The sequence below is a fragment of the Camelus dromedarius genome, chromosome 26 (assembly GCF_036321535.1).
Source record: "Camelus dromedarius isolate mCamDro1 chromosome 26, mCamDro1.pat, whole genome shotgun sequence".
Taxonomy (NCBI): domain Eukaryota; kingdom Metazoa; phylum Chordata; class Mammalia; order Artiodactyla; family Camelidae; genus Camelus; species Camelus dromedarius.
This window is the reverse complement of record NC_087461.1, coordinates 15,446,946-15,460,398: the sequence shown is the minus strand read 5'-3', so window position 1 is coordinate 15,460,398 and position 13,453 is coordinate 15,446,946. Positions and strand designations below refer to the sequence as shown.

The window sequence follows — 13,453 nt, the reverse complement described above, 5'->3', positions numbered from 1 at the left end:
CAAAAAGTGTATAAGAGCACACTCCATGACACAACAATTCCAGTCCCCATTCCAGAAAGGAACGTATGCATTCACATGGTCACAGCAGCACTTCTGGTAACAGCCCCAGCCTGGGAACCACCCAGACATCCATCAGTGGCAGAGTGGATGAATGTACTCGGACAGGGTCATACCCTGGATCTATAACCAGCTTCATAACACAAAGGAATCTCATGAACAGGATGCTGAGCGTGAGAAACAGTAAAGAGTGCACCCTATAAATCCTCTTGTTTTCAATGGTGCGCATCACAGGTAAAGGGAGTCTATGCTGTCAGAGTCAGGACCCCGTCTTGAGAGGACAGTGACTGGGAGATGCCAATTGCATTCTGTTTCTTGGTTTGAAAATCTGTCATGCTGCACTGTTATACGTGCACTTATCCACAGGAATACGTCAGTAAAGCTTTCTTGAAATGGATCTTTTAAAAACTATGTGTATTCGGAGAAGAAGGTTCCCATTGGCAAGAGTTTGGGAGGGTCGGCATCCCCGGACATATCCCTCAATCCCTGAATCGATAAAGAATCAATAGCCCTGCAGGGCAGGTACTGCGGCTTCTAGAATGGGACCAGGTTGCTGGTAGACACCCAGGGTATGCTTGCTGAATTAGCCGTTTTATCTTTGTGAGCTTGTCTGTCTAAAACAGTGGCGACATGAGCAGGGCTAGATGGCAGCAGGTAAGAACACAGCTTCTGAAGTCTGATGGCCTGGTTCAAATCCTGACCCTGCTCCGTACTATCTGTGTAATGTGGAGCAAGGTACAAACGCTCTGAAGATCTCTGCGTCCTCAGCTGTAAGCTGCAGGATGAGGATGAGGATGATAACAGTCCTAATGAGACGGTGACAGTAACCTTCTCATGAAACTTTTCCCAGGCACCAAGTACAGATGCAACAGAGGTGTGCACACCAGACCCATGAGGGATGCTTAAGCCAGGGATGGGATGGGGGTTAAAATTTAGTCCTGGAGAGCTTCTCAGAGGAGGTGACAGAGGATGGAGTCCTGTGGAAAGCAAGCCATCACTTCTTCAATGAGCATCAGTTAACACTGGGCAGAGGAGGCTGGCTGGAGAGAGACAGGAAGGGGCTGCCCAGGCATGCACGTTTCAAAACACAAAGGCGGCCTTTAACGTGCAAGTTACAGGAGCAAAAAAAAATTAAAAGGTCTTAATGAAGATTACGGTGAAAATAACATGGTCTTCACAGCTCTTTTATCTTTACCCCGAAGAAGTCCTATAATGATGAAAATTCCTAACAGGCATGACCACCTCCTGATTTAACAGCCCATCCAGATAACCAGCCTTTGTTCGTTAATCAACAAAGCGTAACCTCTGTTGATTATTTTGAAGGGTCCTTTAGAAAGGCAACTCCCTCAGAGGCAGCTGACTTTTCTAAGATTTATCAGAGAGATATTTCAGTCTAACCTGAAACAAACAAAAAAAAAAAAAAGATACAGGTTTTGACACCCAGAGGGCAATAAGCATGATGAGATCAAAAAGTCACAAAAAACTTAAAAAAAAAAAAAAAAGAAATGATAAAAGGTTCTCTGGCCACTGCTGGGACTCTCTGCTCCCACCAAAGCTGAAGCTGATTACAGGGCCCTTCAAGAGCAATTTTATCACCCAGATGAAGAGTGCAGTGTGGGAGAGATTCTGCAGTGAAATCACTTGAATAAAAAAGTACAGAATTGGTACCATTACTCCTGGAAGCTTTAAGGAGAATGTGTGTGTAGATTACATGCCCTGTAGGCGGGCGGAAATGAAAGAAATAAACGGAGGGGTCATTTGAAGGAAACAGCAATAGAAATCTGTCAGGATGCTAGGCAAATGGCCCAAACATACCAGGTTCTGTGAAGCCACACAGAAAACATCAACACACAACACACACAGAGGCCTTGCCCGGTCTAATTAACCAGCCTATCCCTGGTTCAGGCCATCCACTACATTGGGACTGGTTACCCCGGGGCTTACACACTCTCTCTGGACAGTCATACAAAGTCACTGTGCACGCACGCGGTCCGGGCACGATGCTGGGCACCTGAAGTGAAACAGCGCACTCAGCACTAACCCAGTGCCGCCAAGTGGGTACCTGCGTTTCCATTTGATGAGGAGGAGCGTGAGGCTCAGAAAGGTCAAGTCGCTTCTCTGAAGTTGCACAGTGCTAAGTGGAAAACGGACCACCTGAACTCCGAGGCCCGACGTGGAAGCACTGGACCATGTCTGCCTCCCAGGGTAGGACCTGACCACATCCAGCATCTGGCTGGACTGACAGAAAACTCTAGGACCTGTCGATGTGTGTCTCCAGCCTAGGGAGCCTTCCCCATCAGAAAGCTTTTGGTACCCAAACTCCTGAGAATATTTTTTAAAGGCAACTGACTGTCTCAGAGGAAGGAAGTACTGCAGTTATAAGACATAACTCTCCCAAGTACCCAACCTCCACTCTTACCTTCAAAGCTGAATTCTTGCTCGTCGTTTGAGAAACTAAACAAAGCAAAGATAATGAAAGGAAAGCCTGAGACACGATAAGCATTCTCTGTCCGTGCAAATCAACTGTCCTGTGGACTTAATCTTGATATTAATACATAAAACCTAATGATTACAGTTAAAGTTTTACAAGTTAAAGACTATAGGAATTCTTATACTACAGCTAACGTCATCATGCCAAACATCTTAGTATGTAAAATATTAAAATATAGAGAGTAAGCATTACGTGCACTACTGAGAAATGAGTCCCAGCGGAGGAGGGGACTCTGAAGGCATCCTGGGACCCTCTAGACTCCAGAAGTCGGGAAGTGTCAGCAGCCACTCTTGGGGTCAACCACCCTCCAAAGGCCAGAGATGGTGGACTCTCCAAATTCACTTCCATTGAACTCCCCAAGGCTCTTCCCGAAGCCACTTTTTGGGAAAAAAAAAATTATCTTGTTTTCCAGCACCTCATATGACACCGGAAACACCTGTTTCAGGAAGCAAGTGGCTATCTTTTCTTTTCCAATGAAAGCCAAGGCTTCAAAGAGATAACACAACTGAACTGAAATAGGGACTATAATAAGCCAGTCTCCCTGCTTATAAATATTACACAAAGAATCCTCTTCAAAGCTATGGTCCCTGAGGTTCCCTGAGGTACCACCACGGCCCCCGCAGGGCAGAGGCAGTGCAGGGACACATCCTGATCTTCAGTGCCAATTCAGTACCAGAGACACCTGCTCTCTCACTGCCACCAAAAAGCCATCACAGCTGAGAGAGGCCAACACGCTCCCAGGAGGCTGAGATGCTAACTCGCACAAAAGGGAAACTAACTGGCAGGTGTCTCCCTAAGGATTACCAAATGCACATCATCTATGGCCTCTCATCCCCTTGCCTTTGCAGAGAGGAATCAGCGGCACCAATCCCAAGCTCCGTCCCAGGCACAAACAAAGCATTCACAGTAACTTTCCCCTCTCTGTGCCCAACAAGCATCATCTTTTGGGGTCTCCTAGACATCTCCCCTTCTCCCATGTCACCTCCTGGTCTGGGTCTCATCAACTCGCTGGCCTAATCCATCCTTCTTTCCTTCATCCATCAAACGTTTTTGAGCACCTGCTCTGTTCCAGGCATGATCATAAAGAAGGTAGGTACCTGTGAATATTGCACGGGTTTAGTGCTGCCAGCCGGCCAGTGGGGAAGAGAGGTGCTTAGACTAAGAACACATCACAGTCCTGTGTAACAGGAGTCACAAAGCAAGGTGTGTCCACCTTCACGGAGGAGGAAGTGACTATGTCAGCGTGATACAGACAGAGATGGCTTCACAGTGAAGGCTGTGACAAGTGAGCTGAACTTTGGCAGGTAAGTAGCAGGATCTGGGGTGAAGCAGAGGGAGGAAGAGGAAACAATATTTCTAAAGGCACAGAGACCTGAAAGGCTGCCCTGGTTCAGGAAGGACTATCAGTTCAGGATGGCGGGGACACCAGATGCATGGAAGGAACAGGAGCAAAGGTAGATTGTGGTCAGATTCAGAAAGGAACATGTCATCCTAATGAACTTGGAGCCTTACCATTGCTAATGGACACCCAGGAGAAATGTTTAAGGGAGAAGGTCCAAACTTCAGCCACAGTCAGCCTGAAGATGGGTTTGAATTCACATCTAACATGTTGGAATTAGTTGCCAGTATCTAAAAGTTAGGAATTTTCATATAAAATTCTGGATTCTTGGCTTCATAGAAAAAAAAAGGTCTGGCAAACATGGGCCAGTGACAATTATTTGGCTCTGACAGCAGACGTAGCGGCTGCCCTCTTCAGATGGGATCCCTATTATGGAACTCATGACCATCCTCAACCAGCCCCAGAAGGCATTTGAGTTTGCCACCCCTGATTTCAAGGAGAGAGTTACAATAAAATGTGTGCCACAGGAAAATAACACTGAAAGCAATACAGAGCCTAAAAGTACAGGGGCAGTAAAACTGAAGGCAAGAGGGAAAGTTAGGAAGACATCACAGTAGCACAAGAGGACATAAAAGCCTTAATGAAGTTAGGAGAATAAACCCAGAAAAAGACAGAAGTCAAGAAATGTTTAACTTACTCCAGACACGAAAATACTTATGTAGTTTTTGCGTGACATTTGTTCAAAGGGCAAAGACTATATTAAGGGAATAGAAAAATTATTCAGAAATAATCTTTAGTCCACCCCAATGCCATCACTCAGCATGGACAACTGATGATGTACAGCAGCAAGAGTCTGTGTGATTCTCATCCTGCCTCTCCTGTCCGTTTTCCAGCTGGGACAGAACAAATTCTGACAGCTAAGCTCTTGACAAGTGCTGTTTACAAGCAACAAGTGGGACTTAAACCACTGTAACGTCTCAATTACTTGTTATACTCAGAAGCCCCTCCAGCTCCTCCAAGGGAAAGGGCCTCCAGGGAACTTACAAAGGCCGTTGACATCCAGCATGTTGGAGATGCCCCGGTCACTCATGTCCACTTCCGGCTGATTCTTCTCCCGGCTCTCCTCCACCAACTTTTTCAGAGACTTGGACATGATCTGTACCAAACGACAACAAAACAGCACGTGGGCGACGGCCGGCAGGCTGCAGGGATAAAAGTGAGAGAACCCGGGGCTGGCACTCTCCAGGTTTCCCCCGGCCCTGGGAAGTGGGCAGCAGCAGGCAGGGTCCGGGTGCAGGGAGGGGGATGGAGAGGGCGGGACAGGGCAGTGGCAAGGGTCCAGGCACCATTCCCGCCATGCAGAGAAGCAAACGCAAGTGCAGTACCACTCACGCACACTCACTGCGGAGAGCAGCACCTCACAGGGCGCGAGAACGACAGGCTTCCGCAGAGCGAAACCGCGCGGCGAGAGATGCACTCGATCTGCGCAAAACGGGCAACCGAACGAGGAACACGCCCTGTCCCGGCGCACAGCGCAGGCGCACACCGTGCGGCTCGCAGCTGCACGCCCCGCCCGCGCCCGACCCTTCCCAAATTAGGAGAACAGTTCACTAGACGTGGCTCAGGGCGAGGCTCCGCCCATAAGAGACTGCCTACCCCGCGGCTGGCCAATCACGTCTGCTATTCGGCCTCGAGACTCCACCCACCCCAGAGGTTAGTCCATCCCTCTGGAATCCACCCCCCCAACCCCGGCTTGGAGAATCCGATTGGACTGGAGTCGGCGCCTGCGCACTAGTTTGGCTCAGGCTCAGTGAGCAGCTCGAAGCCAGAGACCTGTGGGCGGAAGCCGGGGAGCTCTGGGAGCGGCTGCGAGGGAGTGGTTTGTAGGTCAAGCTGGGGCGCGGGGAAGCTTCAAGTAAATTTTCTCTGTGTGCTGCTGCCTTGTGGTTCCACTTATGGGAAGTTGCTACCCCGAGTCCCTTCCTCACAGTTGTGCCTCCCGCTATATTGTGAGCTCCTCAAAGCAAGAACTCCTTGGTGGTCTGTACATCCCTGGCCCCCAGGTCGCAGTCACCAGATAAATACGTGACTTATCTGTTCTTATCCTACAAAGTTATGTCATAGTTTAGTTTGCTTTCTATTGAATGATGATTTCCTTATACAATTTTCTTTTTTTTTTTTTTTAACTAGAATTTTAAACTGTTCTCTTTTTCTTCTTGTACCTTAAGCTTTTCATTACTCCTCACTGTTGGAATCCACTGAATTTTTCTTGAAGATTTTATTGGAATCTACTAACTTACTGCTCTTACATTGATTCTAGCCCTCCAGCTGAGAGGTTATAATTTATTTTCACTTTGTTCCTGGTTTTAAACAGACACTTGTATAGGCATTTAGCTGGAGTACCTATACCCTTCAAGTAACTTTCTCTAAAAGAATGTGTAGGAGGCACAACTGTTGAGTTGTTGAATGTTTCAAGATGTTTTTATTTTGCCCACACCTTTGATCATTTGACTAGCGTGTAATTTTGGGTTCAAAATCAGTATCTTAAATCTCAGTGGCAGACTCCCACCGACTAGTGTTTCCTGTGTTGATGGCCATAAATGTATCAGTTTCCTCAAATCTTTGCAGGGAGCTATTGTTTTCCCTTGGGAAGCGTTTGTGATCTTTGATTCATCATGCTGAAATTTCACCATAGTATCTCTGATGGGAGTAGTGTTTTTTTACTTAATCTGTTTAGTGCTTTTGGGTCCTTTCCAGAGGAAGATTCATTTCTCTCTTCCTCTCTGGAGATTGTTTTCTGTTATTCCTTTGAAATTTCTTTCCAGGCATTCTCTCTGATTTATCATTCTTTCTGGAAATTTTGTTAGTCAGGTGGCAGCCTCCCAGGCTGATTTTCCATAGTTTTGTTTCCCACCCCCCCTCATATATTTCATTTCATTTCTTTCTTTCTTTCTTCTTTTCCCTTTAACTTAAATTCTGAGAGATTTTCTCTTTTATTTTCCAGATCTCTATTAAATTTTTAAAAATTATTTTGGCTATTAATGAAATATACTTCCTAGACCTCCTTGTTTAGTATACCCTGCTTTTGTTTCATGAATGCACACTCTTCTCTAATCTTTCTGAGGATAAACTGTTTTTAAACCTCTTTTCTGTTTATTAAATTATGTTTCCTCATGTCCCTTTTTTGTTAGTTTATCTAGTCCGTTCAGGCAGCTGTAACTCTTCCTCTGTCTGGTGATTCCTGGCTATCATTTTGTATTTAAGCATGAAGCCCAAGCTGATTTTTCTAGATAGCTGGTGTAGTTATTTTGTCCCTCTTCTGTTGTTGATGTGAATTTGTTTCTCTCCTTGGTCAACATAAATTTTCCCTGGGCTGTTGGTTAAATTCCTTCAGAGGTTAGAACCCAGTTTTATGGCCACCTGGGATCACCAGGCTGCCTTAACTAGTAGAAGGAAATGTGAGCATCAGTGGATACAGTTGTTACATCCTGTTTCAGCCCCTGACACTGCACCTGCCAGCCCCACAACTAGATAACCTATGGAAAATCAATTCCCAGTTCTGCTGCACTTCCCTCTTGAATTTATTTCGGGGTACGTTTTCTTTCTGTTTAATTTTCATCACACTTGCCTTCACTTCCACTTTTCCAGAGATTTGTTTTCATTCCCTTATGATCTGCTCTCTTCCTTTTCACTTTTACCAAATCTTAATGAACTGTGTGTCCCTAAGTTCCAGATTTTTATAGCATGAAAACGGGCCTGGCTTCCTGGATATGCAGACTGTGCATACAGTGACCCAAAGCTCCAGGCTGGGATGGGCCCATGCTTGGTTTAACGCTCTGCTGTCACTGGTTTGGAATATTTAATAATTTTTAGACAAGGGATCCTCCATTTTCCTTTTTGCACTGGGTAAATTAGGTAGCCAGTCCTGCAAGAAAAAGTCAGTACTTATCAGAGCTTAAATCCCCTCTGCAGCATCACTGCCAAGGACACCATGCTTACTTAATTTATGCCTCAGTATGGAGGGATGTACTATTCCTGCCTTCAAGCCCACATGGTGGGCCAGTTAGAGACAGCATGAAAGATGCATGGGCTACAAGTGGCACTTCAGACTGAGAACAGCAGGTCAATTCACATAAATCATTACATAACTCATTCGTTTAAAAATGCTTTTTAGTCTCTAACCTGTATTTATAACAAACTACTAAGAAACATATGAAGTAAGTCACCACATTAAAATTTGAAAAGCAAATTTCTCATTAAATCTCCAAAAATTATCATACCATTTTTCTTCCAGTAATCTCCCCATTAAATTAATGGCCATGGAGTGACATGAGGTCTCTGTAAGTTAAAATTTTTCTTCCATTAACATTATTTTTGACTCTGTGTCATCTCTAAGATTTCACCAAACCAACAGCTATTGCATTCTAATTTTTTCTAGGTCATACAACAGTGTCAGTCTTTTTTAATAATGTCACTAGATCTACGATAAAAGTTGGACTGTCATATTTTAAAAAGGTCACACTCAATCCTTCAGGCAGGAGGGGAGGCACTCTCTTGGTTGGTTGCTGAGGTTAAAATCTCAGCTGTGTCACGCAAGTTTAGGTAACTTTTCCATCGTACCTCATTTTGCTCAGCTGTAAGATGGGGATGAAGGTTCTTTGTGTTCCATTTCAGTGAGTGATGTGAGAATGATGCCTGCCATAGAGCACATGTCACATAGATGGTAGTTCTCATTTTTTTTTTAATAAAATGAAAGATGTTAGTACTTGTTTGGTGAATGTAACCGATTTTTAACAAATTCCTCCAATTACGTGGAACTGAAATTTAATAGGAAATTATCTCCTAGCCCCGCCAAATTGTCACCTGCCCCATCCATCCCCTACAACATTCTTCCCGAGAATGTCTGAGGTGCCAGGAGATTCCTGGCCTGCGGTGTCCTCTCACTGAGATATCCTATCCTGAAGGCCAGATGAGGGTGACTCTGGCCAACGATGGCTAACTTAACCTTGAAGACCAAAAGGCAGGTGCTCTGTCTTTCCTGTTAAGGTCCAGTTCTTTAGGGAGACAGAAAAGGAGTGGGGAGAAAGGTCACAGTGTGCGGAAGCCTGGCTCCCCTCACTCCTGGGCTCCCTTCCCTTCCAAGTAAGACCTCCCCTCACCCACCCCTCAAGCCCATTCATCTTACATTATGGCTTTTTGGATTCTACTTACAGCCTATGGAATGAGAGAAGATATTCTTATTTCCTGTTGTAAGTTTTCAATTTTAAAGCATCATAATATCGATGATGCTTTTTTTTTTTTTCAGTTCTCATATACCTCCTAGGATCGTGTGTCTCCCTGAATGAAAACGACTCTTGTAGACACCATTACTTGAACGACGCAATCACAGAACAAAGCATCTTCTACAGCGTATGTTAATCTTGCTTTTAGCTGAAATTCCTAGCTCCTGGGTTATTGCACACCTTTCTCCATATTCTGTATCTTTGTGATTCATTTTTAGATGAAAGAGCTAGATCTTATGTCTACGCCGACCAACTTGTATCTTGGGGGTTTTGGTTCCAGCCTGCCTCTTCAATGCATGAACCCTTCTCCTCATAGGGTGTCACCTGTAGGGTTAATTTACCAATCCATCATAGAGTTAAAGGAAGCAGGAATTTTTAAGGTGAGAACATCTCATTTATGTGGCTCTGAACTCTGTGCCAAGATCCCTCCTTGGGCATTTGAGTCGTAGAGGAAGAGGAAGTAACACATTTGATAATGTCTTTCATTCACTTGGTCCCATGATCTTAATAAGACTTAACTTTGCATATTTAACCTAATGGCTCTTTGTTAAAGGCAGAAAAAAAAAAACTTTCTAAAAGCTTCGCTTAACTATGTATAACTATGTGTTGTTAAACTAGAACTTGACAACAGCCAAACGTGTGGAAGTTAACTAGACAGGCAGCTTGGCTCCGGAGTTCCCATCCTGAAGGACTCACAGACTTCATCAAAATGTAAACACTCAGCTTGCAATTTTATATGGACCCCACAGGGAAAGACTAAATTTTAATGAGTTAAAAAATGAATTCAGCATCATGGTTTACCTTTCAGTAATGTTTATTATCCCCAGTTTGACATTCGCAGTGAAAATCGCACTCCTATTTTATTAACTTTTGGAAATTTACACAGTGCACGTGCCGCAATCATTTCTGACTCTTTAAGGGTTTTTAGAAAATTTCAGCTCAAACTATTAGAATAAAGAAGCTACATTCTACATTCACAAGGTATATATACAAATATTGATTCCATATATGCTTTGACGAAAAACATAAAAGTTCACATTCTTCTCAGGGCACAGGCAGGGGGTTCAACGGATCAGATGGCAGGATCCCATCCCACGTGAGGTCTGCGGGTCCAGCCCCTGCAGACAAACCAAAGTGCCGAGCAGACCCGGGCTGTCGGGGTCAGCTGTCCCATGTTAGGCGGATTGCTGAGGGTCGCGCCGCATACTCCGCATGAAATTTGATGAAGACACGATGGGAGGAGGCCACAAAAGGACCTATATCAGTGTCCTAAAGTTGGGGGGGGGAGAAGTAACAAATTATCTATTTCACAAATTTGATTATTTTTCTAGAAATATTAAGTGTAATTTTTTTTAAAAGTACAACATAAAGCAGCTTTCTAGAATTTACAGTAAACCTGCACATACTTCTAGAATTAATGTAGAGAATTTACAAAGGAATATGGCTGGGGGTTGGGGTTGAGGGGCGAGAGGAAGTGACTGCTAATGGATTCAGGGTTTCTCTTTGGGGGAACGAGAATGTTTTCCAGTTGATTGGACAACAGCTACACAACTCCGCGAATTTACTAAATTTTACTCTTTAAGCAGATGAATTCTGTGGTATGCAAATTACATCTCCATGAAACCATCACTAAAAGTTGAATTTCCAATTCAAGTTGTTACTGACATTTTCATTTGTCTGATGGAAATACAACTTGTATTTGCAAAGAAAACAATTGTATGAGTCAAGTATACTACTTTCCCCTCTTAACATCTGTAGTTTCCTTTGGGGATTTCTTTTCACATCCTTTGTGGGGAACAGTGTGTGTCTGCTGGAGGTGGGTGGTGGGGAGATGGGTCTTTGTTTTCTCTCATTTCCAAGTCATTCATTTAACAACTATTTATTGAGAGACTTCCCTGTTACAGGAATTATTTTTAGCACTAAGGATATAAAAAAAATGAACCAAACGTACAAAAAGCCCTGCTTGCATGAAGCTTACTTTTTAATGGGAGAAGACGAACTATGAAGCAAATAAGTCAGTGAAATGTCCGGGAGGCTGAGGCTGTCACACAGGGTCAAGGTTGCAGACAAGGGCCCTGCCCCTCTATTCTGCTGGGTCCAACTGCATTAGTCCTACGTAAGAGTCATCACAAAACAGACTTTTTTCTAAGTTAGTAAATTATTCAGGTGTGTGAAGCACAGGGATATTTTTTCCTAAGAGATATATCGGGGTACACACAATATTGTACACTGCCCCAGTGCATGCACGTTTTCCTTCCATTTCAACCTGCTCCCACATTTCTCCTTGTTACTTCTATGTTGAGAAAACAGTATGAGCAGATGCCAGAAGTTTTAAAGTCTCCTTTGATTCACTTGCTTTTTCTTTTATTCTTTCATGTTTCCAGATGTTCAGATTCTGTTACTGAGAGTGGTGCCCATGAACGATGACAATGACTGTACAAGAAAACATCTTCAAAGTATTGTATGACTAGCAATCTAAGGAGTGACTTCCATCATCACTCTGTAAACACACTGACCTCAGTGCTAAAAACAAAAAAACAAAAACAAAACTAAAGAAATCCATAGCATCTTTAAAAAAGAAAACAAGTACACTTGAAAAGAAAATGCAAAACAAATATTGTGAATGCCAGCAGTTTAAAAAATTGACATTTCTATTACAGACTTGAATTTAATGTGCCTCAGTTTTCTTTTATCTGCACAGTCCAGGTTTTCTTTGTTCTTTCCACCTCACAGGATTGTCACAGTATTGAATGGGGTTGCATGTTTGAAAAAAAAAAAAAAAAGCCATAGAGACATAAAATAATGAAAAACAATGATGTTGTGAAAATGGTTTCATTTCATTGTGAAAATGTTTGCAAATTTCAACTAAATGACTAAGACCTCGTCAGCGTCTACATCTGACACGTGACACATTTACTGTGCTCTCTTTTCTGTGGCCCCCTGTGAATAAGTATAATACAATGTCTAGTGATGAGGGGACCCAAATTTCTCCCCAAATTATTGGCTCTGTGTATAAGGGCAGAGCTACCAGAGAGTTTATTAAAATGTTGTCTATAAACCAGAGAAGCTTTGTTCAGTAAGTTAGGCTGCACCCATGCAACAGAAAACCATCTGATGATTAAATATGACACATCAGTGTTTTTAATAATCAGATGTTAATGACAGCCACAAAACAGAATAAAATATGTGTATATTGCAAATATATTCAAAGAAAAGTTTGGAAGAATATATAGAAGAATTCTCAGAGTTTTAAAAAAAAGTATCTATTTTTAATACTTCCGAGTAGAACATTTTATCAGTTTTACAAACTGTAAGTTATATTCTAAGAACTCTAAATTTCCAGCAGATGTAATTCTAAGAATTCAGTTTGCTAAGAAGGCATAAATGAGTAAAGAGCAGAGGAGTAGGAAACAAGTGACTTATCGGTAGCCACATCTCCCGTACATGAAAGCTCTGTAGACAATCTACTCACATACAAAGGAGGGGGCAGTGAGGGCAGATGCAAGCAATACTGAGTCAATGTCAGAATTCGAACTTAACTTTTGGGGAAGTTCCAATACACTTGAAATTTATGAAAAAAAAAAAAAAAAAAAAAAAGATCATTAGTTCCCAGGCCAGCTGTTAATACCCTGTGTATTTCTTCAGAGAATTCCCACAATTTTCAGAAAGAAGTGAGTGAAATGGAGCCAGGCATCCAAATTTTCTATATAGTCTGCCCTCCCTAAGGGCAAGTTCCTCTGTGTCACGGATTCAACCAACCACGGAATCCCACAGATACGGAACTGCGGATACAGAAGGGGCGGATACAGAGGGCTGACTGTATTCGTTGCCCTTGGCCAGTTTTTATAAGGGACTTGAGAAATCCTAGGATTTGGTATCCACAGGGGGTCCTGGAACCAATTCCCTGTGGATACCCAGGGAAGACTGTAGTTCTATTCACGTAGAAATAACCATGGATATTCAACCCTGGGCAGTGCATTGACATCACCACGGAGCTTTCAAAAAGCAGCATGCCATAGGCCATAGATCCTCTCCCAGAAATTCTGATTCAGTAGGTTGAGTGGGGCTGGAAGTCCGCAACGCTAATTAACTGCATAGGTGATTACGATGCACAGCCAAATTTACTATTACTGTTAATTTGATGCAGTGCCCACTAGGTGGCATTCGTGCTCCCAAAATAAAAAGGAAAGTCAGAAAACACTGATAAAAGTGCACTGTGCTCTCTGATTTCGTATGTCTGTCTTTAAAAGTGGATACTAAGCTACTTTATTATTACAAATAGCA

At 43.2% G+C, this 13,453-nt stretch overlaps 2 protein-coding genes across 5 annotated transcripts in view; both read right to left on the bottom strand.

Annotated features, from left to right (window-relative positions):
• RSU1 (Ras suppressor protein 1) overlaps window positions 1-5,535 on the bottom strand; it is a 159,390-nt gene extending 153,855 nt beyond the window's left edge. The window contains exons 1-2 of one of the 3 annotated variants that reach the window (XM_010992041.3): window positions 5,290-5,535; window positions 4,932-5,043 (exon numbers count right to left, since the gene is read on the bottom strand). In XM_010992041.3, coding sequence (XP_010990343.1) covers window positions 4,932-5,040 — 109 coding nt within the window. In that variant the 5' untranslated portion in view covers window positions 5,041-5,043; window positions 5,290-5,535. Of the gene's footprint in view, window positions 1-4,931; window positions 5,044-5,279 lie in introns of all 3 variants that reach the window. The other 2 variants (XM_010992042.3, XM_031444623.2) reach the window with 2 other exon arrangements.
• Window positions 5,536-9,965: 4,430 nt separating this feature from the next.
• The window catches only part of CUBN (cubilin), a 273,783-nt gene continuing 270,295 nt past the window's right edge, over window positions 9,966-13,453 (bottom strand). The window contains exon 67 of one of the 2 annotated variants that reach the window (XM_010992039.3): window positions 9,966-10,438. In XM_010992039.3, the coding sequence (XP_010990341.3) occupies window positions 10,331-10,438 (108 nt within the window). In that variant the 3' untranslated portion in view covers window positions 9,966-10,330. Of the gene's footprint in view, window positions 10,439-11,985; window positions 12,731-13,453 lie in introns of those variants that run through there. The other variant, XM_064479416.1, reaches the window with a different exon arrangement.